Below are 27,927 nucleotides of genomic sequence, written 5' to 3' on the forward strand. Positions count from 1 at the left end.
GAAATCTCTGTCTGTCAATTACTCCTAGACTGATGCAGTAAAGCAGTTTGTGTTTAACGTGACTGTGTTGACTGACATTTAAAGGTAGAATTTTAAGCGACAGTGTCGTGCCACTGTCATTCCCAGCTGTTTCAGGGACATGATACGTGGTTTTCCGGAACCGTTGAGAATGTGTGAAAGTCATTTACAGCATATGAGCGATGTGTGAAACAAATGTGTTACGCCTGTAAACCATGATGTATATATACTCGACGACTTTCTCCAGTTGAAGTTCCGGCTCATACTCGGGGCAGACGATTGTTTAACCGTGAGTAATACGTTTGCATGTCCGTGTGTGTATTTCATTTATTCCTGTTCCATTTCATCTGTTTTCTTGTTTGTAATCGACCCGTTAAGATCCGGGGTAGAATAGATCTTCAGCAACCCATGCTTGCTGTGTGTGTGTGTGTGTGTGCGTGCGTGCGTGCGTGCGTGCGTGCGTGCGTGCGCTCGTGCGAGCGTGTGTGATAGGCAGTGTGTAAAATGCAATTCACTTTGGTATATTTAATATATAGTTCAGTCATTTTACAAATTAACTGAAACATCTGTCCATGTATTGGACAAATTGACTAAAATTATTAAGAAGTTCAAAAGGGCTTAGAATCACCACCATAGACTAATAATATATAATATATACATTGAATTTCGGTTTTTTTATCCTAATATTTCTAGTTACTGGTTGGTAAAATTCATCATCAAAATGTTTGGGATTCTTTATCATGATAAGATAGATTTGTCAGTCAATTTGTGAAATGACTGAAATATTAAGGCATTTTTAAAAGTGAATTGCATTTTACACACTGACTCTCCTACGCGCACAAACGCATACACTCACACACGCACACAATACACACACACACGCACACAATACACACACGCGCGTGCGCACAAACACACACACACACACACACACAAACCACAATCACCAACTATATTAGATTTTAAGAAGCATAAAATTGCTTTATGATGTTATTTAGGCGAGAAGGTAGTGTCACCTCTTGGGGATTCCGTGGCACAAGTGGTGTCATAATTTTTTTGGAAATTGTATGATTTCAAATGCCAGTTTGGCCGCCTCCCGTGGTCTAGTGGTAGAGCGGAAGGTCGGGAGTTTCGATCCCCTGCTGCCCCACACTAAAAGACTTTAAAAGATACTGTTGTTACCTTGCCTGGCGCTCGGCACAAAGGGACGAAAACAAGGACTGGTCGGCTTGGAGTCAGTAAACTGTTTCTGAGTGGGGCATTCATGTTGAACTGCGGCATGGTATCTCAGTGGGCTAGCATTATAAAGTCTCCATTTAGTCTGGATACGTACGTACAAGTATCTACACACATAAACACACACACGTGCATGCACGTCGCTATATATGAGTGCAATAATATTGGACGCTTTGTTAAACCCAATTTCACCTCACCTCAAATGACAATACTAACCAACACGTCCCATTTTAATCCTGGAAACCCAATAGTCCAGAAACTCTAGGGTCTTTGTCTCGGTCAAAGGTATTTACAAAATTAAACATGCTGTTTTCATGGGAACATACCAAGGAAGAAAAAATGAAAAAGAAATTGTTAAAAAAAAAATCAATATTTACACTATGTCGCCCATGAGCGAGAAGATGTTCCTCTACTTGAAACGCATGTTTTTGTTTCGCAAATACATAAATGTATTTCTTTCAAGTATCATGATACAAAATTTTACTCATTTTAACTTAATTTCACGATTTTATAGCGATATTGAAATATTTCGCACATGGGCGAGAAAAAGGTTTGGCCCATGGGCGAGAATATTTTCCTTTACTCAAAATGCATTTTTGTGTTTCGCAAATACATACAGGTGTTCTGACAAGTTTCATGGCACATAATGTCACTCATTCTAACTTAATTCAACTATTTTATAGCGATATTGAAATATTTCGCCCATGGGCGAGAAAAAGGTTTGGCCCATGGGCGAGAATATTTTCCTTTACTCAAAACTCATGTTTTTGTTTCGCAAATACATACAGGCGTTCTGACATGTTTCATGGCACATAATGTCACTCATTTAAACTTATTTCAACTATTTTATAGCGATATTGATAATATTTCGCGCATGGGCGAGAAAAAGGTCTGGCCCATGGGCGAGAATATTTTCCTTTACTCAAAACGCATGGTTTTGTGTTTCGCAAATACATAAATGTATTTCTTTCAAGTATCATGACACAAAATTTAACTCATTTTAACTTATTTCCACGATTTTATAGCGATATTGAAATATTTCGCCCATGGGCGAGAAAAAGGTTTGGCCCATGAGCGAGAATATTTTCCTTTGCTCAACAGTGTTAGTTTCGCAAATACATAAATGTGTTATAAGTATGACATATGATTCAACTCATTTTAGCTTAATTCAACTAATTTGTGGCGTTATTAAAATATTTCGTCCATGATTTCGTCAGTCCCTTTAAAGCATCAACTGATTGTGTGCAAAGTATATTGTATCATGTGAAATATACTTAATATTATATCATTACATTACTATTTAAAAAGGGCATTTGGTTGGATGTTTCCTTTATAGAAGTTTTACAAATTTCACCTGTTTGACATACTGCAACAATCTTTAATGAACCCGGCCTTACCTCTCAAAACGTTTTGACAGTTTATCATACGAATTCATGCGCGTGTACACCAATTCATTGGCGTCATTTTCCGAAACATTAAAGTTTAGTTAGTTTCTTTTTCATTTCCCATTTTATGTCACGTTGATACATCACACTGGGCAATTACGTGATACTAGGTATGCAATATACAGGTACGTGTGTGCGTATTTTAATGAAAAAAACCGATTCGTCTTTCATTGCATAACGTCTGACTGAATATCTCACATTCTAACGAAATCTCGAAATAATTATTAAATTATATGCGGTGTCGAACTGACCAATGGGAATGATGTTTCAATGCGATTGAGGAAAACTTGAGTGAATATTGTGACACGAAAACAACTTTTAAATGCATTGCCACTTTTGGTATGAAAATGGTAACAGTTCAGAAAAACGCAACAGCCTTCTTATGATAATTCGCATATTCTCATTAGTACGTTGTATCTAATAACAGTATCGGCCTTATTTACAGGTGATTCTACAATACCTGCCACACAATCTGCCACACCACGCGTGAATAAACAGTTATGCAGGTGTTGCTGTGGGCAAATACCTAGCCCGCATATGTATATATTTTTTTTTATACATGTATTACATGATTTCGTTGATATGTGGATATATCACGCACAAAGACACAAAAAGTTTATGGAAAGATGAATTGGTGTCTTGATACATTCAACGAGAACGAATCTTGTATTTTCTCCGTGATCCTGATGTGTATCATTGTTTAATAGGGCATTCATGAAAAGTATGTTGTGAAGCGATATCAAAGGAGCCGCCGAATATACACAGCGTCGTCCGGTGAACTACCACCCCACCCTGTCCGTAAGAGTTATGTAATCGGTACACAAATATATTTGATGCGGTGTCAGTGTGGAAGGAGTTTGAATTACGTTTGAATTATGTCTTTGTGTCAACCCTTGTGTATTAGATGATGGCAATGACCTGAATTGTTATAACGTTAGATTAAGAAGGAGAAACATTAAAGTGTTTTATAATACTTGGGAACATTAGCAATAAGATGGAGCAACATAAACATGCATGGAATAGGTAAAATGGTGAAAACAAATTGAAAAGGATTTTAATACAAAATTATTGAACTGAATAACTTGCCTGAACACAAGGGTTACCCAAACTTGTTTGACAGTTTTTCGTGTGTTGTAGACTGTCGAATGGGACTCATGTGTGTGCGTAGGGTACACATATCTATTGCGACTTTTAGTATTCATACACTTTCTCTTTTTGTGTTGATATGATTTATATTTTCGTACATGATATGATTTCATTTTTATCTTTGGCTGCTCTGTTTATATATGTTCGAGTAGCTTTCTGTCCCTCATAAATTGATATAGTTCTGCCTCGCTATTGCATCTCTTGACTAAAGGAGATCTACAACATATAGCGGATCTAACTGCAATTCTTGTTTTAACCAAGCCCGGGTTTGACATTCCAGCAACTGGATTCAGGTTGATTGCAAGATAGGCATACCTCGTCATAGTGACTGTTGTGAATTCCTCAAAGTTTTGTTTGTTAGTTGTTTAACGCCGCACACAGCAATATTTCAACTATATGACGGCGGTCTGTAAATAATCGAGTCTGGACCAGACAATCCAGTGATTGACATCATGCGCATCGATCCACGCAATTGGGATACGATGACATGCATCAACCAAGTCAGCGAGCCTGACCACCCGATCCCGGTAGTCGCCTCTTACTACAAGCGCAGGTACACTGGTCACACTGACTGGTCTGTCCGATGATTAGGTCGTCTGACAATAGGGAGTGAACCATAGCAAGTACAGCGCGATATCTGCGAGGTGTCCTCCCCATTACTCATTCAGAGTGATGAAAATGAACCAGTCCAACAACAGAGAAATACAAGCCAACATAATATTTGTAATGTAATTTAATAAGGATTCCTACTGCATCTGCTAATGCCAAGGAAGATATTTCTCCTTGCTGGTGTCTGTCTCGGAGTCTGGACAGCTGACCATCGAGGTACACATATTTTCTCTTCCGCGGTGGAGGCTTGGCACCATGGGCCAGCTGGGATAGATGTCTGGTGTGGCTAGCTTCAAGTGATTTCAAGACATCCAGGAAGCTGAACATTGTTGGATTGGCAGAGTTCATCTGGGCATTCAAGTGGCTGTGCCAACCTTCCAGATGATTATTAGTTCTTGGACCAACATTTTCATGGTGACTCCAGATTTCAACACCAAATCTAGCATCATCCCCAACCCAGTTTGACACGACAAAATCATTGAACAGTTGAAATGCAGGACTCTCAACCTCAGCCTGTTCTAAAGCGTCAATAGCTTCGAACCATACGTCCTGAACATAAGCGGGAGGCAAAAGAGGCAGAACAGCACCTCGTCTCACCCACTGCTTGACGTCGGTATTCTGCTTGTAGAGTCGCACTAGTCCTAAGTCCTAGGCCTGCACCTTCCTCCAGATAGCTTGACTGAAGTGGAAGTAGCATCCTCGGATGTTGGTCATGGGGAACTTAATCCTCATGGCTTCGTTGACTGCACTCTCAAAGTCTATCTGCATTGTCTCCGGGTCTTACTCGGGAGTCGGTTGTCTTCTCCATCATCAACGGCAAGGAACCGTCTACCCTCCGTTGTCTCCGCCCACTTGCCTTCGAGTTGGACATCTGCACGCGTCTGTGGCAATGCTGGTGTTGTTTTTCTGCGTTGTCTGTACAATCCACTCTTCATACTAACAAAGGGAGGACATTGTGCAGCTTCTGCTGGGGTAAGGTCGTGTAGATTTGAGGCATAGGATCCGATTCATCTCGGGCTCTTTTCCTCATGTTGTCGATTACTCTTATGACAGTGTCATTCTCAGGTGGATGATTGTGGACAGCAGACATATTTCTAACAAAGTCGCCTACAGTTGTACATCTTGCCTTACACCCTCGAACCGCATCAACACACTTCCAGTAAGTTGCAGTTGACCCCTTTCTGTTAATTCTATATTTAAAGTTGTCAATCAAACTTTGACGACCACCTCTCTGTGACTGAACATACTCAACCCTCTGAATACCTGCCATTATAAAGAATGATGCACTGATAACCGTTAGTACTTTTATACTATGAATACTAAGAACAATGTTTTGTTATTAAATTTACTTCGTTGTCATTACCCGTATACAATGGTATGTGATCAAAGAAATAAAACCAATAATAATTAATCCTATTGACTAAATACACAATAGGCAAAGAAGCCAGTTATATACAATCTTTATTAACATAAGAAAAGGATTAATTAATTGTGAGATAGTTACATTAATCAACTTCACAGAAGAAGCCTGTGTGAAATAGCAAGAGCTAATTAATCTCAAACCAAACCATTTTTGTCAATAGGGGTGTAGGTTGTTTAAAATAATTTCTGTTTCTTTAGGCCATATGGGACGTAGGCCAAATGGGACGTAGGCCAATAGGGGATGAACCAACTGCGAAACTAGTTGCTCCTTTTATGGGACCGATTAGTTTTATGACCACGGGCCTCAGCACAAGCGTCGTGTTGGAAGACAAGTTATACATGTGGAAACTTAGCATTATTCATCCTACGAGGGCCATTCAATATATGACCAGCCTAAGCTATTTATCAGATCTTAACGGTTGCATGTTTGTCACGTGCTGTGCACCAATGTATGTCACGTGCATAGACAAAGTTACACTGAGGAAATTGTATTTGAAGTCACACACGTGATCTATAAAGATGGCAAGGGTAGATTCTGCCAAATTTTCGTCAAAGGTTGAATACAGGGCTCTTATTATGTACCTCTACTTAAACGGGAAACCGGGAAAGGAGATACATGATGAATTGTCAGATGTTTATGGTGACAGTGCACCTTCGTATGCACAGGTCAAATTCTGGGTTGCAGAATTTAAGAGGGGTCGGGTGAACCTGGAAGATGAGCCACGCCCTGGCAGGCCTGTAGAGGTGACCAATGACCAAACCAGTGAAGCTGTGAGACAACTGGTTGTCAAAGACAGGCGAATGAAGGTGTCAGAAATGGCCAAGGCCTTGGACATTTCAGAGGGAAGTGTCCATACCATTTTGCATGATCGTCTGGGTATGAGGAAGCTGTCTGCCCGATGGGTCCCGAAATGTCTGGGTGATGATCAGAAGGCTGTACGTGCGTCAATGTGTCTGGCACTTTTGACGCAATGCAGTCGGGATGCAGACAACTTTATGGAGAGAATTGTTACTGGTGATGAAACCTGGGTACACCGCTATGACCCAGAAACCAAAGAACAGAGTAAGCAGTGGACTGGCTTTGCTTCACCCGGTCCCAAAAAGTTTAAGACTCAACCATCGGCTGGCAAAGTCATGGCAACCATCTTTTTGGATACTAAAGGGGTCTTGCTCATTGACTACTTGCCACGTGGCCAGACTATTACTGGAGAGTACTACTCCGATCTCCTGGACCGTTTGCGGACTGCTATTCTTGCCAAACGTCGTGGAAAGATCACAAAAGGTTTGCTGCTCCAACATGATAATGCCAGAGTGCACACCTGTCGATTTGCGGTTGCCGCAGTGAAGCGGAACGGGTTCAAAGTATTGCCTCATCCACCTTACTCACCAGACCTGGCACCAAGCGACTACTTTCTCTTCCCAAACTTGAAGAAAGAACTGCGTGGACGTCATTTCCGGTCCGATGATGAACTCACGACAGCAGTTGAGGGGTGGTTACACGAACAACCCCATGGTTTCTATCACAACGGGCTTTTAGCTCTCACACATCGCTGGACAAAGTGCATAGACCTCAATGGTGGTTATGTGGAAAAAGAAGAAGTGAGGACCAGTAGCAAATAGGTTAGGCTGGTTATATATTGAATGGCCCTCGTATTAAGAAAACTGACACAGACCCGAGGGACCCGTTAGGATACCGAGGAATATCGTTGCTGTCAGTCCCGGGTAAAATATACTCCGATGTACTAAACTGTAGACTTTCAACTTGGCTAGAAGATAATGAAATACATGTTGATGAACAAAATGGTTTTAGAAGAAAACGGGGAACGCTTGAACATTTGTATTCTCTTTATTCTATTTTAGAAACTCGTAAGCTTAATAAACAATCAACGTTCGTGTGCTACATCGATATAAAGAAAGCCTTTGATAAAGTCAACCGTAAATGTTTAAGGTATAATATAAGCTACAACAAGTTGGTGTCACGGGAAAATTCTATGAAGCAGTGAGGTCCATGTACGAAAATACATCTAGTCAGGTTCGAATAAATGGTCAATTAACAGATATGTTTCCGGTATCTGTCGGGGTTAGACAGGGATGCGTACTTTCGCCAACACTATTTTCAATATTCATCAACGATTTAGCTAATGATATCAATTCTTTAAAATGTGGTATTAACGTAGATGGATCAATCTTGAGCATGTTACTCTATGCCGACGATATTGCACTTATAGCGTCCAATGAATCATGCCTTCAATCGATGCTGGACGTTTTAGAAGAATGGTGTAAGAAATGGCGGTTATCGGTAAACGGAGATAAAACTAAAGTCGTTCATTACAGATCAGCAACCTGTTTAAAATCTAATGTGTTGTTCAATATCGGAGAAAAAGTAATCGATTATTCCAAAGCCTATAAATACCTTGGATTGTGGCTACATGAGAATCTTGACCTTAACTTTGCTGCCAAGGACTTAGCTAAGTCGGCTAACAGAGCTCTTGGTGTTATTATCAGTAAATTTAAAACTATGGGCGGAATGGCATTTGAAGTTTATAATACTTTAGATAGTAATTTAGTACAACCAATTTTGTCTTACTGGTCCGGAATTTGGGGACTAAGAGAGTTTAGATTTTTAAATAACGTCCAGCACCGTGCATGCCGTTTTTTCGTGGGCGTCAATTGTAAAACCCCTAACTTGGCTGTTGGGGGAGAGATTGGTTGGCTGCCTTCGCTTACCCTGCAGAGAATTGAAGTCATTAGGTTATGTAAGAAGTTGTCGATCGTTGAACAAGACAGAATAGTTAATAAAATCGCTATATGGTCCAAAAGAAGATGTAAATCCTGGATACATAAAGTTCAATCAGTCTTTGCTAAGTTAGGCATCGATATCCCAAATATACTGCAGATGTCAAATCAAGATTTTAAGACCATTAAAGAACAGTTAATCCATATGGACTCTGTTACGTGGTTTAACGACCTGTGGAATGACCGGGGACTAGCCAACGGTAATAAGCTTCGTACCTATAGGAAATTTAAAGTTAATCCCTGCACAGAACCATACGTTAAAATAATCAGAAGCAGACAACATAGAAGTAATCTCGCTAAATTGAGATGTGGCACTCTACCTCTTCAAATTGAATTAGGAAGATTTAGTCGACCACCAGTTCCTCTAGAGGAAAGAACATGTAACTATAGTAATCAAAATATCGTAGAAGACGAACTTCATTTCCTAATGAACTTCAGACTATACTCAGATATCCGTTGTAACTTACTGATGGATGCTCACACCACCGACAATAATTTTCTCAGTTTAGCCAAAAATAATCAGTTTGTTTTACCTTATGCAAAACGAGGAGATACAACATTGCCTAGCTGCAACTGTGTCCCTGATGTTTCGACGTCGTATGGATGTAAATATATCATAATAATATAATATTAATTTCTTACTTGTACACAGCAAGTTTCCAGCAGTCTGTGTCTGAATATTACACTGCGGGTCGTCTTCAAGCATTGTATTGCAGGTTATATTTAGATATTATATCGTGGGTAATATTTGATATTTTAAATGCAGGTTGCTCGTGTGACCCAATACTTATATGTTTTTAAATATGTGATTTAATTTATAATTTGTTTATATGTTAAATGTCTCTCATAACCCTGAATGGGTGGCCATGTTTTATCTTGTGGTGTAATGTATTTTGTGACCATGGGTGAGACAAAAATAAACAATTTTCTTCTTCTTCTTCTCATGTACATCCCATATGGTGACTGTTTTTCGATATTCATATTCTAAATTCATTTATAATACCACAACATTTTAGTACTCCTTGAAACTTTATAATGACTTCAAAATGTACAATAGATTGAACGAGAACAAATGATATATTGCAGATTATTCAATCATTGTCTCTTTTATCAGCCGCTACGTTTGTATCATTTGCATTGTACAAAGAAATATTTTGTCTGTCCTTTTGCAGATTTAGCTTCAGAATGTGCTCATTCGAATTAGGAACGAAAATAATTGCTTATCGTGAATATATATGATACAGTTAAAAGTTACTTGTACACTGTAGATGTATTCACTTTAAAGTCGTATACGACCTTCGACCTTCGCGAGCGGGTTGAATGATCCAGGTTAATTGGAACGAAGTCTAGAATGGGTTATAAAGTTTTGTATTTGGTAATGTGTAGGTTTGTTAATTTTTTTTTTTTCATTCCTTTTATTCAAAATGTAAAAAAAATCAATTATGCGCTGAAAAATAGAGCTGACTTGATATCAGGGAGATATGGCGTTAGCCACCTGATATTGTCTGCAGGACACGGTTTAACATTACTGTGCCCTTACCCTGGTTGTTGTTGTTGTTATAAGGGATTAAGAGCTATAGTCCATTGCATTTTTTGGTTACACTCTGTCTGACTAAAGTGGAAATGTGAACTCCAGACAATAATAACCTAAGAGTAAATCCACGTTCGTCTGCCTTTTCTGTCGTTCACCTTCGAAATCCTTGATCATGCCAGAGTTCTGAAATTCAGTGACAATGTTGCTGAACACTAGAATCTGATGGACGTATTGTGCAGAACCTGTTTGATACTATGGTTTCCAGGACCACTAACACTGGGAAGAGGGGCACTCTAACTTGAAAAAGTTTGGTCCTGACCGCCCCAACATCTACAAGTTTGTAAGCTTGTAGACATCATTAAGAAGAAATTAACAGTCCATGGCCATGCTGAGACCTTACTCAAAATTCAGACCGGTAGAAAAAAACTCCAGTTGAGTATGCCGATGCTGTATCTCAACCGTGTTGGCCTGAAAAATTAAACATGCTGATTAAATCCATAATCATATAATTATTTTTAATAGAAACCGTATCTGAATTTGTTCTTGCACTGTAGCATGTCGTGTATTTCATCTGTAAATGTGTAATGGGTTTATGTATAAAAGACTACACTTATACCGCATATTCTGCAACAGACTATAATTAATCACCTTATTATTGTCTCTCTATTTACCATGGCTGACTGCACTAATACCCCTTTAACAGTTGACACCGGTTACAGTATACATGTAGGCTTTTTGTTCAAAAAAGAATATGCAGGAAATTATATGTAACAATTAACTTTGTACTAATTACATGTGTGAATGTTATCGGTTTTGCGTTCTGAGATACAGGGATGTAAGCTTCCTCTACAATTAACAGTACATGTATATAATAAAATACAAAACTCTCTGCCGGAATGTTTCGTGGAAATCTTTCGATCAAGTAAAAATGACTGCGTGACAAGACGAAGCAACTATTTATACCCGATAAAAGAAACTGCCTTATTTTAGGAACAGTGCTATAACAGGACATTTGAAATTTCTAACAAGCAGATACATCAGAGACAGTGCCCAGAATCTGGGAATCACCTTTGATTCAACAATGGCCATGGACACTCATATGTCACTAACCAGCAGAGCATGCTACCATTGCATCTATAACATCCGTAAAGTCCGCCATCTACTTGATACTCCAACACTTAAATTGTTTATGCAATGTCTTGTGACCTCCAAACTTGATTACTGCAATGCATTGTATGCTAATCTTCCTATGAAAGCCATATCAAAGCTACAACGCATTCAGAACTCTGCAGCTAGATACATCTCTAAAGTTCCAAGATCCAATCACATCAGTCCTGTCCTCAAAGCACTACATTGGCTTCTAGTCTCCTTTCGTATAAACTATAAGATATGTATCATCACTCGCGACTATCCAGACTATCTCAAAGATTATCCCTGTACTCTTCAGAGCGTGCTCTCTGATCCTCTGGTGGAACTCTACTGTATCAGCCTCTGTCTACTTCTGCTATGTCTGACCGTGCCTTCTCCTTTTGCAGTCCACAGTTATGGAACTCTTTGCCTTTGAATCTGAGAAACTCTGCTTCTAAGGAAACGTTTAAGTCTCTCCTCAAAACCCACTTCTTCACTTCAGCTTTTCAATAGATCTCCTGATTGTTGGCATATGTACATAGACATTACTTTTTAACTTTGTCACAGCGCCAGGGAGCAACTGTCGATGGATATTAGGCGCTTTACAAATCAATTTTTATTATTATTATTATTATTATTATTATTATTTATTATTATCAATCAAAGGTGTAAAGAAAACTGAAAATAATACAAATTACCAAGTTTTATTATTACAATATATATTATTACAATGCAAATACTTTTGTGATACATTTTTCAGAGGAGAGGGCATATTTTATTCGGTGTTATGGTCTATGCGGTCTTACAATTGATTTTATTAGTCTTTAAATCTTATGTCTAGTAAATATTTTCACAAACAGGGCTGTTAGCTGATATAAGGAATGTAACATCCAGTTGAGGACTGAATACGACGTACGTTAGTCTCTTAACGAACTTTCTACAATTAATATTTTGAATAAGCCGTTAATACGCCAGTTGTGACAGGGATGATGGTATGGTAGCTGTAGCAGACAGATTGACAGTCGTTATTACCTGCGTCACTAGGTTATTAGTACGGCATTGACCTTATTGATTGTTACTATGCTTTGTGGATTTCTGTGGCTAGTGGCGGACGTAATTCAAATTCCTTCCACACTGACACCGCATCAAATACATTTGTGTACCGATTACATAACTCTTACGGACAGGGTGGGGTGGTAGTTCACCGGACGACACTGTGTTTATTGGGCAGCTCCTTTGAAATCGCCTCCAAACATACCTTTATTGAATGACCCATTAAACGATGATACACATCTCGTTGAATATATTTTAAGGCACTAATTCATCTTTCATAAACTTTTTGTGTCTTTGTGCGTGATATATCCACATATCAACGAAAATATGTAATACATGTATCCACAAAGAATATACATATACAGGCTAGGTATTTGCCCATAGCAACAACACCTGCATAACTGTTTATTCACGCGTGGTGTGGCAGATTGTAATTGACCGAGAGCAGGTATTGTAGAATCACCTGTAAATAAGGCCGATACTGTTATTAGATACAACGTACTAATGAGAATATGCCAATAATCATAAGAATGCTGTTGTTTTTTCTGAACTGTTACCATTTTCATACCAAAAGTGGCAATGCATTTTAAAAGTTTTCCTCAATTGCATTGAAACATAATTCCCATTGGTCAGTTCGACACCGCATATAATTAAATAATTATTTCGAGATTTCGTTAGAATGTGAGATATTCAGTCAGACGCTATGCAATGAAAGACGAATCGGCTTTGAACAAAGGGAATGGGCAAGAGAGCTAGCCCAGCTCGTCGAATCCTGTACACCTGTAGGTATATTCCCTCTTTGCCTTTGTCTAACAATTGGGACGTCTAACTAATGGGACGTATAACTAATGGGATATAACCATGTATCAACGAGAAATGAAATGGGAAATGAAAAAGAAACTAATTAAACTTTAATGTGTTGGAAAATAACGCCAATGAATTGGTGTACACGCGCATGAATTCGTATGATGAACTGTCAAAACGTTTTGAGAGGTAAGGCCGGGTTCATTAAAGATCGTTGCAATATGTCAAACAGGTGAAATTTGTAAAACTTCTATAAAGGAAACATCCAACCAAATGCCCTTTTTAAATAGTAATGTAATGATATAATATAAAGCATATTTCACAATATACTTTGCACACAATCAGTTGATGCTTTAAAGGGACTGACGAAAACATGGGCGAAATATTTTATTAACGCCGTTAAATAGTAAAATAAAGCTAAAATGAGTTGAATCATGTGTCATACTTGTAGACAGACCTTTATGTATTTGCGAAACTAAAACTGCTGAGCAAAGGAAATATTCTCGCCCAGGGCGAATTATTTCAATAACGCCGTAAAATAGTTGAATTAAGTTAAAATGAGTTAAATTATGTGACATGAAACTTCTAAGACCACCTTTACGTATTTGCGACACTAAAACACAGGTTTTGAGCAAAGGAAAATATTCTCGCCAATGGGCCAAACCTTTTTCTCGCCCATGGGCGAAATATTTCAATATCGCTATAAAATCGTGGAATTAAGTTAAAATGAGTTAAATTTTGTGTCATGATACTTGAAAGAAATGAATTTATGTATTTGCGAAACAAAACCATGCGTTTTGAGTAAAGGAAAATATTCTCGCCCATGGGCCAAACTTTTTTCTCGCCCATGGGCGAAATATTTCAATATTGCTATAAAATAGTTGAATTAAATTGAAATGAGTTACATTATGTGCCATGAAACTTGTAAGAACGCCTGTATGTATTTGTGAAACAAAAACATAAGTTTTGAGTAAAGGAAAATATTCTCGCCCATGGGCCAAACCTTTTTCTCGCTCATGGCCAAATATTTCAATATCGCTATAAAAACGTTAAGTTAAAATGAGTTAAATTTTGTGTCATGATACTTGAAAGAAATGAATTTATGTATTTGCGAAACAAAACCATGCATTTTGAGTAAAGGAAAATATTCTCGCCCATGGGCGAAATATTTCAATGTCGCTATAAAATAGTTGAATTAAGTTAAAATGAGTAACATTATGTGCCATGAAACTTCTAAGACCACCTTTATGTATTTGTGACACTAAAACACAGGTTTTGAGCAAAGGAAAATATTCTCCCCCATGGGCGAAATATTTCAATAACGCTGTAAAATAGTTGAAATAAGTTCAAATGAGTGACATTATGTGTCATGATACTTGAAAGAAATGAATTTATGTATTTTCGAAACAAAACCATGCGTTTTGAGTAAAGGAAAATATTCTCGCCCATGGGCCAAACCTTTTTCTCGCCCATGGCCAAATATTTCAATATCGCTATAAAAACGTTGAATTAAGTTAAAATGAGTTAAATTTTGTGTCATGATACTTGAAAGAAATACATTTATGTATTTGCGAAACACAAAAAATGCATTTTGAGTAAAGGAAAATATTCTCGCCCATGGGCGAAATATTTCAATAACGCTATAAAATAGTTGAATTAAGTTAAAATGAGTAACATTATGTGCCATGAAACTTGTAAGAACATCTGAATGTATTTGCGAAACCAAAACATGAGTTTTGAGTAAAGGAAAATATTCTCGCCCATGGGACAAACCTTTTTCTCGCCCATGGGCGAAATATTTCAATATCGCTATAAAATCGTGGAATTAAGTTAAAATGAGTTAAATTTTGTGTCATGATACTTGAAAGAAATGAATTTATGTATTTTCGAAACAAAACCATGCGTTTTGAGTAAAGGAAAATATTCTCGCCCATGGGCCAAACCTTTTTCTCGCCCATGGCCAAATATTTCAATATCGCTATAAAAACGTTGAATTAAGTTAAAATGAGTTAAATTTTGTGTCATGATACTTGAAAGAAATACATTTATGTATTTGCGAAACACAAAAAATGCATTTTGAGTAAAGGAAAATATTCTCGCCCATGGGCGAAATATTTCAATAACGCTATAAAATAGTTGAATTAAGTTAAAATGAGTAACATTATGTGCCATGAAACTTGTAAGAACATCTGAATGTATTTGCGAAACCAAAACCATGCGTTTTGAGTAAAGGAAAATATTCTCGCACATGGGCGAAATATTTCAATGTCGCTATAAAATAGTTGAATTAAGTTAACATGAGTAACATTATGTGCCACGAAACTTCTAAGACCACCTTTATGTATTTGTGACACTAAAACACAGGTTTTGAGCAAAGGAAAATATTCTCCCCCATGGGCGAAATATTTCAATAACGCCGTAAAATAGTTGAAATAAGTTCAAATGAGTGACATTATGTGCCATGAAACATGTAAGAACGCCTGTATGTTTTTGCGAAACCAAAACATGAGTTTTGAGTAAAGGAAAATATTCTCGCCAATGGGCCAAACCTTTTTCTCGCCCATGGGCGAAATATTTCAATATCGCTATAAAATCGTGGAATTAAGTTAAAATGAGTTAAATTTGGTGTCATGATATACTTAAAAGAAATACATTTATGTATTTGCGAAACAAAAACATGCGTTTTAAGTAAAGGAACATCTTCTCGCCCATGGGCGACATAGCGTAAATATTGATTTTTTGAAAACAGCATGTTTAATTTTGTAAATACCTTTGACCGAGACTGGGCAATGACCGTAGAGTTTCTGGACTATTGGGTTTCCAGAATTAAAATGGGACGTGTTTTACCACATTTTTCACACATACATGTAGGGGTCGCATACATGCACATTCATTTCTTGGAATATTGAGTGCGGCGCGAAGCAGCAAACAAACAAATCCATGTATTTTCATTGCAGAAAACAAGCTATGAAGTATACCATCCTATTGCCTCTGTTACTGTGGATGTTAGCGGATCATCTCCATGGACTTGGCAGGCGTGATGAATGTAGGTAGAGATGAGCCCTGTAGATATGGGGAAATAGTATCAGTGATTCTTTATATGCCTCGTCACGATATGGCTGAAATATCGCGATGTGACGTAAAGCATAAACCCACTCACTCACTCACTTTGTATGCAGTATCTGTTTTGCTTCGTGCTGGTTGGCTGGTTCGTTTCAATTGATCCACTGGTTTCTTTGTGTCACCACATACTGAAATCGAAAAACCTCCATTTTTGTACGTTTTCGCAGAACAAAGACTGTGAATTACTGATGCAGTGTACATTCACTTTTCAAGGTTTCTAGGGGCGGTCGGGTAGCCTAGTGGTTAATGCGTTGACTCGTCACGCCGAAGACCCGGGTTCGATTCCCGACATTGGTACAATGTGTGAAGCCCATTTCTGGTGTCCCCCGCGGTGATATTGCTTGAATATTGCTAAAAGCTGCGTAAAACCATACTCACTCACTTCAAGGTTTCTATATGAGTGAGTGAGTGAGTGAGTGAGTGAGATGGGTTTATCGCCGCTTTTAACAGTATTCCAGTTATACCACGGCGTATTTGATTAGTGTGGGAGGAAAACCTGAAGTGATGCAGGTCTCACTGGTGGTGAAAACCACGAGCTCGGGTGTGGTGCTGACAAACCTTGAATCATAATCGGGGCGAACCGGGATTCGAACCCACAAACAAAGGTTCCTGCCGTGCCCTAGGAACAGCGATTTGCGGCGACTTAGACGACTTAGACACCCGTGCCCCAGTTTAAAGGTGAACAGGACTGATCATTTAACGAAAAGGTAGTTATTCTAACTAGAACACAATTAAAAATTATTCTTTGAAATGGTACTATTGTGGAAATATGGTTTATGTGGAATGACAGTGGGTGTTATGGTGTTGATGTGACCTCTCACAATTAGATTGATACAACATTCTGAACGAGTTTTTAATAAATACCCACATTCCCTTTTAAACAAAGTTTATTTTAAAGAATGATAGAAATAATACAGATATAAGTGTTGGGTACATTTTGACAAGTATTTAAATAACACTCAGGCACACTATTAGACTCTATTTGTTGAAATGTGTGTTTACTATTCCAAAAAATAATTATAATATCCACAATAATCTATACGTAAATATCTAAGACCTAAACAATCACACATTCGATTTCAACTTCGTCAAATATGTTTTCCTTTCCTGCGAAATATGTTTGTCGTATTCATGACATGGCTTACGTTTGATAAATTAATTTATTTGATAGTGCTTCGTCTACCATGCATCTAAGTATTGTTTCCAGAAGATAACTGTGACAGATAGCAATAGTTTCTCTTCCAATTCGATAGCCAGGTTTGTTTGTTGTTTAACGCCGCACTCAGCCATAGTCAAGCTGTATAACGGCGGCCTGTAAATAATCAAGTCTGGACTATACAATCCAGCTATTGACAGCATGAGCATCGATCCACGCAGTTGGGATACGATTACATGCATCAACAAAGTCAGCGAACCTGACCACCCGATCCCGTTAGTCGCCTCTTACGACAAGCATAGTCGCCTTTTACGGCAAGCATGGGTTGCTGAAGACCTATCTTCACAGGTACTTTGGTTACTGGGTATACACATGTATGCAGTTTAGCACAAATCCAAAATGTAGTAGGATGCAATAAATGAACCAATGGCTTGTAAACAATCTGTTTGTATCATCAGTGAAAGAAGGTTCTGTTGTATCGTTGTAGGTTTACACGACAACAAGGAATGGGTGAAAGTTCTAGAAACTGCCAAAGATGGAACCGTGGTTTTTGGCAGAAAAAAGGCTTTACAGGAGTCGGTAAAGCACGGCGCAAGGATAAAATTTGGCACTCACGATTATTTTGCTGAAGTTGACAACTGTCAGAACATAAATGGTGATGTATGCTGCGAGGCACTAATGCATATCAGCAAATCTCGATGGAATGGATTTCAAGAAAAAGCCTATTGGTGGATGATCAATATTTGCACGACAGGCAACTGGCACATGACCAGATATTACGTCGGAAGCACCTTCCTGTCTGAGTCAAGGCTCACATCTGCCTTCAAGTGGTTCGTTTTGAAAACGAACTACCAACAACCTGTTTACTCTACCTTTGCAAATGGAACTGTTAAGTTGGGTAGTGTAGACACGTTTCTTTCAGCTGTTCTGCAAGGAAAGTCGATTTCTGTGTCTCAACAGCAGAATGTTGTATTTCCTGTACAAAATATTGAGATCTTCAACACAGGGTCTGATAGGAAAGCCATGGTAAGCGCTGAACATATCTGGAGCGTCAGTCAGAGAGTCGCAGGAAACCATCTGGAGTTTCAAGGCAATGCCTACTGGTGGTTTTTGATCCTCAACACAGCTGGTACTCGGGATATGTCCAGGTGGAGTGTGGGCTCTCACACACCAAGAGGCCAGTCTCAGGATAAAGTGGACACTGACTGGTTTGTGGATCCTTGTTGGGTTCCAGTTCATACCTATAGCGGTCTGGGCTCAGATTCATTGTGGACAAGGTACATCCTGAAACTTCTCATCGAAGCTGGACACAATGTTCGTGTGAAGTTCGGTGATACGATCGTTGGAGCAGAGAGCATAAGGCTCACAGAGAAGCACGTGGCAGTCCAAAGTATATCTGCATTGGCTAGAGCTGACTCCAAAACGTTCGAAAGTGACTTGAACTGGGAGTTTAGAGTTCTGGGAACGACTGGAGCTGTTCGAACATATCGCCCCCTCGTCGGATCATCTACAGCCAGCCCACTAGGCTACACAATTGACAGACAGGAGATGACTTGGTACGTTGACACTAGGAAATGGCGTTTATTGTTTCACTTGTTGACGGATGGCACAGTCGTTGAAGGGTCATCCTTGGATGTCAGAAATGCTGTCGAAGACGGAGCGGACATCAGAGTAGCGTTCAAACTGCCCGACGATCCCGGATTCCGGTATCACAAAGCAGACAATCTTGCCTTGGGACCCACTCCAAATGTTGCAGCACAGATTGTTCGGGCATTGAGAGATAACCAGACATCCTGTGATGAGTTTGAGCTTGACCAGTCACCACAATGGTCCTTCAAGCTGATCACTACAACTGGGTTTGTTCTCACTTCAAACTGGGTTGTTGGAGAACACGTCAACAAAGGTCGCACGAGTAAACGCGCTGAAATACAGTGGTTTGCAAGTGTTTAAAGAGCCTCCACCACCCCCACCCCCTCTCCAAACCATAAAAACACACAACCAAAAAAGTCTTCTCTGCAGTGTAACGTCGTTCCATCCTTCGACTCCAAGAACTGTCCAAGAACTATCCACAGTAAATATGTTACATGTAATTTTAATTTTCGGAAATGTTAATTGTTAGTGTATCTGAATCACGTTGTATAATCTAAACTGACTATGCAATTGCTGTTTATGAATGAATAAATATTTGAATGCGCTCAATGTTGCGTCTCTATGGTCATATAGTTATCGTTAAGTCTATTGATGACCGAGTAGTGATGAGTGTCAGTTAAAAGCTGCAAGAAATGCCAATCATGATATACGGTAAAAACACGATTAGGATACTAAATTGATTTAAAGTGGTATATGCTTTTAGTCATGCTATTACAGCTACGATTTATTCAGCTCCGTATGAACCCAGTTAAGCACAGGCCCTCGCAGTGGCTCGATCCCTTTTGCTTGTAAGTGTCGATTAAAATTGGATCAGGTGGTCAAGCACGGCAACTTGAAGGACTGCGTGTAAACGTACCCGATGATGTGGGATATTACTCATATCAACCACTGGTGTGCGTTGCCGGGATAATTCGATAATTAACAACCCTCCATGATAAAGCTGGAAAAGTGCCGACTGTGGCGTGAAACATCCACATGGATAAATATGACAAATCCATTAAAGTCACCCATCCAAGATTTATATGAAGCATTTCTGTTTTATCCTCGGTTATGTAGCAGAGTCCTGGTCCATTTGTGGCCTGCTGGACGATGCGCACACATGTTTGTGTGTTGTTGTTTTTGCTTAAAGCCGCCTTCATCAATATTACAGCTATATGACGGAGGTCTGTAAATAATCGAATCTGGATCAGACAGTTCATGAGCATCGATCTACACATTTGGTATAAGCTGACATGCATCAACCAAGTCAGCGAGCCTGACCACCCGATCCTGTTAGTCGTCTCTTACGACGAACATGGGTTGCTGGAGACCAATTCTGACCCGGAATCTTCACGGTAGGCGCGCATATGTAATTTGAATATTTGTTTAAATCAGGAATGACGACGTAATTTATTATGCCTTTTCTTGCAGCATCCACCCCAAGCCGTGGGGATTAGCATCCGCGTGTCCTATGCTTCACCGACATTATAACGCAATAAAAATGATTAGGAATTGGCTGGGTGTATTTTATGAGTAAGTGAGTGAGTATGGTTTTGCGCCGCTTTGAGCAATATTCCAATAATATCACGGCGGGGGACACCAGATATGGGCTTCACACATTGTACTCATGTCGGAATCGAACCCTGGTCTTCGGCGTGACGAGCGAACGCTTTAAACACTAGGCTACCCGACCGCCCCGGTGTATTTTATGGGTTCCTTAACACCTGTGAACTGTGAACTGGTGGCTATCTGTCGCCTTAACACTGGACGCCTCGGACAGAGGTGGCTCGTCAGCCTTGGTTGGCTGCTCTTCTAGAAGAAAAACTCTCATTCCAAACATCCGCTGCCTTCTAAACTCCCATAACAAATCCCGGGTCGGTGTCCTTCAGGCGGTTGTCTTCAACACCCTTCCGTCAGTTCCTGCAACATCTCCAATACCTATGGATTTTTTCACACGAATGAGTGTTGGGTGGTATGGCTGCTTAATTGGGCAACCCTGTTCCTACAGCGCCGATTTTGGTGGCTCGGCCACGTCTGTCGAATGGAGGACGGGATGATCCTAGACGGCTAGTCCTGAAAAGGGCACATAACGTACCCCACCTCCGCTTTAAAAAAACGTCTGCAAGCGGGCCTTGACGGCGACAAGCATGGACCTTTCGAGGCGGAGGGGAAGGGGGGAGGAGGAGGGGGGGGGGGGGGGGGGGGGGAGTAAGGCGGGAAGGGAGTCGGGTCCTTTATTCATCAAAGTTTTCATACACAGTCGATAACCCGGCCACTTTGTTGCTAGGTTGACACCACATCGGCGAAAGATATTGCTACAACAGTCCACAAATGACGTCATCGACTATGATGATGTGATTGTAAACTTTGAGATATAAGGTTTTGTTCCACAAGGCGGTCGTATTGTAGCACAAGGACAATCGTTTGTTTGAGTGGGTGAGTGGCGATCACCTCAGCACTACGAGCATGGTGTGGAATTCTAAAGGTGTTGCCTGAATTTCTAAACGTGAATCGACAGGCACAGACATGTAGGAATGCAGGGAGCGATCGAAATGGACCCTGTTTTGATTGGTCCAACACGCTGCGCGCTGATTGGTCCGTTCCGGCGCCTGACTTTCACCTCGGTTTTCCAAACTGGCCCGACCCTTGTGTTTCTTTTTCATAGGGAAAGTGATGACCAGAGAGTGTCTATCCTATTTAAGACACTGTCACCCTGTTTCCTGATTGGACAACAACCCAAGCTTCTGATGGGTAACCATTTTTTATCCTGTTTTTTCTCCCTGGGGTGAGCATGCTGATTTCTCCATCCTAAAAACACAACACAATTCATTTTTTCAACTTTTAGAGTGGATCGAAAGGGCTCCTGTTTTGATGGCTCCAAAACGCGACACGCCGATGGATCCGTTTTGATGCCTGGACTGAGCCTCAGTTTTCCAAATTGGTCCGACCGTTGTGTGCAAGAAGGAGCCTTGTTTGACTTACACGTAGAACTTTTAGCCTACTGCCAGAGCGATGTGGACATTTTGAGACGAGGATGCACTAACTTCCGACAGAATGCCATCAGCTCGGTTCGCAGGGATCCCTTTGTAGAGGTGATGACAGCTGCTGCAGCCGCGTCCGAAAACACGACCTGAAACCCAATACCATCGCCATTCTTCCACCTCAAGATTACCAACCCAAGAGAAATTATTCCCAGGCCTGTATGCACTGGCTGAATTATCTGATGGAAACGGACCCCCATCTGCACCTCCAGCACGCCAGGAATGGAGGTGAAAAAGAGTTAATGTGTGGAGAGGGTCAACATCGGTACAGTGTGGATGGCTACGATCCAGCGACAGGCACCATCTACGAAATCCTGGGATGGTTCTGGCATGGGTGCCAGACATGTTACAAGACCCTACCTCATCCCGTCCTTGGCACGTCGTTGGGAGCACGTTATACCGACACCCGCTACCGCCTGAGTCTCTTGAGCCAACACCCTGAGGTGAAAAATGCAACAGGAGGACTCCGCTCTGCGTGCTTTCTTGCAGGGACCCCACTGTATCCACGTCACTGGACCACTCAACCCTCGCGACGCCTTCTATGGAGGACGCACCAATGCCACGCGATTATTCTACGAAGCCCTAGAAGGTGAAACCACCAAGTACATCGATATTTGTTCCCTTTATCCTTACATTTGTAAGACCGGAGCGTATCCCACGGGACACCCGACCCTTCTCCATCAACCACCTGTGGACCAATGTCGTGTTCTACCCCTGAAACGACTCTACCATCCGCTACTGCCCTACAGATCGGGTGGCAAAATGCTCTATCCTTTGTGAAGTATGTGTGCCGATACCCGGCCAGACTCCCCCTGCAAGCACGCGGACGAAGAGAGGTCATGAGTGGGTACGTACGCCACCGTGGAACTCCAGGAAGCCGTGAAGAAGTATGACTACCAGGTGCTTTAGATCTACGACGTTTGGCATTTTGACACCTTTGCACAGCATGACCCCGACACCCAGCAAGAAGGACTCTTTGACACTTATATCTATCGTCATTTCAAGGAGAAGCTCGAAGACAGCAGATACCCCGAGGGATGTACGGATCACAACGCTTACATCCAGGAGATCTATGACAAAGAAGGCATTGGGTTGGACAAGGGCCGCATCGAAAAAAAACCAGGACGTCGCATGATTGCCAAGATGCAAATGAATTCGCTCTGGGGCAAGTTTGGACAACGGTTAGACTACAGTCAGAATATCTATATGAACGATCCTGTACAGTACTTTGCCTTGTGGAGGGATGAACGCAATACCATCGAGGATGTCACTGTTGTCAACGAACATGTGGTTGAAGTGACCTATACCCACAAGGAAGAATTCCAAACCCCTCATTCTCATTTCAATGTTGCCATCGCTGCCTGGGTCACCGCCCAAGCACGTCTCAAGCTGTACGAGACCCTTGCCCTGGTGGGTCGAAGGGTCTTGTACTTTGACACGGACAGCGTCATTTACATTCATCGACCCCATGACACGAATCCAGAGCTGGGTCATTCGTTGGGTGAGTTTACAGATGAACTGGACGGAAACACCATCAAGACATTTGTGTCAGGAGGTCCCAAAAAGTATGGCTATGAGTTAATGAACCCCAGACCCGATGGAACGCGCACGACCTGCAAAGTGCGAGGGTTCACTTTGAATTACAGAAACTAACAACATCTCAACTTTGACACCATGAAAGGACTGATACTGGGACAACGACCTGGGAAAGAGGGGGAGAAAATCAGCTTGGATTACCCTCATCAAATCAGTCGAAAAGGACCTCGGCATGAAAACGCTCTTGTGACCCGACCCACCCGAAAAGAGTATCGTACCATGTACAACAAGCGACGTCTCGTCTGCGACGAAACCACAGGGCTGCCTGTAGACACGCTCCCCGAAATCTGACCAATCAGAAGCTTGGGTTGTCGACCCATCAAAGGACCACCTTTGCCTTGGTCGGCCCTCTGATGGGTCGAAACGAGGTTGTGCTTTCACTCTCACGCTACAAGCCTGACCCTATGGAAAAGAAACACAAGGGTCGGTCCATTTTGGAAAAATTGAGACTCAGACCAGTCACCGGAACGGACCAATCAGAAAGCAGGACATCAGTGCCTTCCGTCGTGCAATGGCTGACATCCTGGAGGTGCGGTTAGTTCTACATTGGGAGATGATGAGAACAAGTGCCTTGTACAAAGCTTCCCATGACTGCATGTATGAGAAGTTAAAGAGTGTTGTGGACACATTTCTGCCTCCAGGGTATGGCATCTGCATCCCCAGGATGGAACTCTACGTGGAAAAGTCAACCCCAACACCTGAAGCTGCAGCACTCCATTCTCAAAGCAGCCCAAAAAGCAGCACCACCACACGTCGCAGCAGTTACGGCAGTGGTAGTAGAGGGAACGTTAAAAGAAACAGACGTACTCCTCTCAGCACTCACTGCAGCGTCAGCAGTGGCAGAAGCAGCACCCATACTAACAACAAAACCCTCAGAAGCAGTGAAAGCAGCACAACAACTCGACTCAGCACTATGGACAGCGATACTAGTATCAGCCGCAGCAACACCTGCAGCCATAGAAGCAGTAGCACTCGTTGAAATAGTAACTTCACATGCACCATTGCTGCAACAGTACTCATCGCAGACAACACCAACAAACACACCCGTAGCAGAAGCAGAAGCAGCCACCACACAGGCAGAAGAAGATGCAGCTGCAGACGCAGCAACAACACCCTCACTAAAAGTATTCATCAATGCACTACAGATGGTGCAATGCGCGGCAGGTGTAAGGGCATCGAAGGGGACACCCCGAGAAGCAGCAGCAACAGAAAAATTCGCCTCAGCACTATCCTGGGCGGCAGCAACAGACACAGCCGCCACACCCACAGCAGTAGAAGCAGCAACAGCTGCACTCGACGCAGTAGTAACAGGAGTAACTTCAGCGCAGTCATCACCACCACCACCTTCACCAATACCGATGGACACCTCAGATGCTGCAGCACCCACACCAAAACCAGTGGCAGTCACCACAGCACCCTCATCAACAGCACCCACACCAAAACCAGTGGCAGCAGCAGTGGCACCAGCAGTGGCAGCCACCACCCCCACAGTAATAGAAGCACCAGTAGCAACACCCTCACTAACAGAACTCTTCGACGCGCTCCACGCAGCAGCAACAACACCTTCACCAGCAGCAGCAGCAGCAGCACCAGAACTCATCTCAGCACTATATAGAGCGGCAGTAGCAGCCGCAGCAGCAACACCTTCACCAACAGAAGCAGCAGCCACAGCAGGACTCATTGCAACATTGAGCAGGCTACCTGTGTGATGACGATGACGAAGGTTGTCATCCACTTTTTCACATTATTCGCATTGTTTCACATTGTTTCGCATTGTTTGCCCTGTATCTAAGTTGAAGTGTGTTAGGTGTCATCATTAAACAGGGATAAATGGAACTGACTCTTTGTGTCTTGATTGATCTCAACTCCAACAGGATGCTGAACCGAGGGTAGAGGCTGAGTTGAGATGTCGTCTACGTTGTCTGTCTGTCTGTCTGTCTGTCATGTCAGTGCACATGCTCGTTGTAAAAGTTGAGAATAAAAAAATAGATAAAAGAAAAAGGTCATGCTTGTAAGATCAGATGCCTGGTGTCCACATGGTGTTCAGACTAATCGACACCCACCCTGCTTGCTTTGCCAACACAAAAAACAACAATCCAAAAGAACCCACACCCTCCCCTTGGTCCTCTTGGAGGCACACGCCTACGCGTGACACCACAATTGTACGTCCCAAAATAATAAAATAAAATAGATATGTTGGTATGTATGGTGGTGTACACGAGTGAAAGACCACGTGTGCCTGGAGACACGAGTCAAACACCACGTCTCTCTCTCTCTCTCCCTCTCCCTCTCTCTCTCTCTCTCTCTCTCTCTCGCTCTCTCTCTCTCTCTTTCTCTCTCTCTCCTTACAAAATACTAAATATGATAAATAATCCTTTGGATCAACGTGTGTTTGAAGACACGCATGACACCACGTTTGCATGGCAACATGAAGTACATCACGTGTGCACGGAAACACACGAAGTACATGACGTTTGCATGGAGACACGAGTGACAGTACGCAGGTCAACCTACACGAGTGCCGACTCCTCAGCGTGGATGAACGAATGACAACGTCATCATCCTATGGATCAACGTGCGTTTGTCGTCACGCATAGCACCATGTTTGCATGGAGACACGAAATACATCACGTAAGCATATACCTACATCACGTTCATGTCTGTGCGTGTCGATTCACCATTAGAATTCAGCCGACACCTTTAGAATTCCACACCATGATCGTAGCGCTAAGGTGATCGCCACTCACCGACTTTTAACTTAGACGAACAACTGTCATAGTGGGCTACAATACACGATCGCCTTGTGGAACGAGACCTTGCACCTCAAAGTTTACAAACATATCACCATACCCGATGACATGATTTGTGACATGTTGTTGCAAAATCCTTCGCCGATATGACGTCAACCTAGCAACAAAGTGGCAGAGTCGTCGACTGTGTATAATAACTTTGATAAGCTCGTCTCAGTGAGCTATCATCTCCACATGCCATCGCCACACACCCACCAAAACAAAACAAAACAAAGAACCCGACTCCCTTCCCGCCTTCCTCCCTCCCCCTCCTCCTCCTCCCGCTCCCTCCTCCTTCTCCTCCTCCTCCCTCCCTCCTCCCTCCTCCTCCTACTCCTCCCTTCCCCTCCGCCGACTTCGCCGCCACCACCACATCTATTTTTAGAACAAGAAAAAAGAGATTTTAGTCGCGCTTCTTTCAATGTCGATCCTGTTCACCTTTTACGAGCGCTTCTCCGGGTTTTCCCCTCCTCCCCGATAACGGATGTGACGCCCTCTTGGAGGTGCGCATGTCACCGGAAACGGATGTGCCTACATCTTGGATGCGCACGCAGGACCCATCATGCTCTGCGCGCATGCGCAGTCACGTGACCAAACCAAAACCGGAAGTGACGTCATCAGACCAACCGACTAATCAGACTGACTGACTGATTTTACACATTGACTTCAAACTAATAAGGATGGTGGTTTTCGGCCGTACTCACTCATAGCCAGTTGACAGACCAGGCGAGTCAAGTTTTGCAACATGTTCTTATATGCGGATAGATATGCAAATATCAAAGGTCAAGTAGGGACTACTTTCACTGCTTATCAACAAACATGGCGTCGCCCTTGTCATTCGGCGATCCAGTCAGAATTTACCATCGGGAATCTGGAGAAACTACTGGAATTATTGCTATCATTATGAAAAGTATAGTCTAATATACTGAAAATCATTGTCCGACTGTAACGAAGCTAAGGCATTTTACATGTTTGGGCAACTTTGGAGATATAAATTGCGAAACAATTTAGCGAGGGCACTAGCCAAGCGGGATCACTTTCCATAGCTGTGCTAGTAGACATCTGCCGCTTGGAACATTTTCCACAAATTAAAACATTTTGATTTGGTCGAAATATGTTCGAATTGTTACCTTGTTTCGTTTTGTTGCTGTGTGTACATCTGACTGCACATCTTAACGTTACGACAAGACTGTCTTACTGTGGCCGTGACGTTTCAGAGGCCAGGATTAGAGTAGCTTCCCTTTGATAAAGTATAGTTACTCTATCAGACAGGCCGATGGATTACCGCGAAAGGGAAGAAAAAACAATTTGTGTAGGCAATTGTTGTTTTGCATATATGTAGTTACGTCACTGTATAAGAAATAGGTATCAGTTGGAACTGTATTGGCTACTGTCACTGTCC

At 41.6% G+C, this 27,927-nt stretch overlaps 2 protein-coding genes across 2 annotated transcripts; both read left to right on the forward strand.

Moving 5' to 3' along the window:
- The first annotated feature begins 265 nt into the window (after positions 1-265).
- Positions 266-19,664, forward strand: LOC124138286. The gene is made up of 3 exons (XM_046504872.2): positions 266-307; positions 16,149-16,237; positions 17,958-19,664. The coding sequence occupies exons 2-3, from the start codon at positions 16,159-16,161 to the stop codon at positions 19,418-19,420; spliced, it is 1,542 nt and encodes a 513-aa protein (XP_046360828.2). The 5' UTR covers positions 266-307; positions 16,149-16,158; the 3' UTR covers positions 19,421-19,664.
- On the forward strand, positions 6,396-7,496 carry LOC125373045 (histone-lysine N-methyltransferase SETMAR-like). The gene has a single exon (XM_048383855.1). The coding sequence runs from the start codon at positions 6,396-6,398 to the stop codon at positions 7,494-7,496; it is 1,101 nt and encodes a 366-aa protein (XP_048239812.1).
- Positions 19,665-27,927: the final 8,263 nt, after the last annotated feature.

This window comes from Haliotis rufescens, unplaced genomic scaffold (assembly GCF_023055435.1).
Source record: "Haliotis rufescens isolate VD_foot unplaced genomic scaffold, xgHalRufe1.0.p SCAF_5, whole genome shotgun sequence".
Lineage (NCBI taxonomy): Eukaryota > Metazoa > Mollusca > Gastropoda > Lepetellida > Haliotidae > Haliotis > Haliotis rufescens.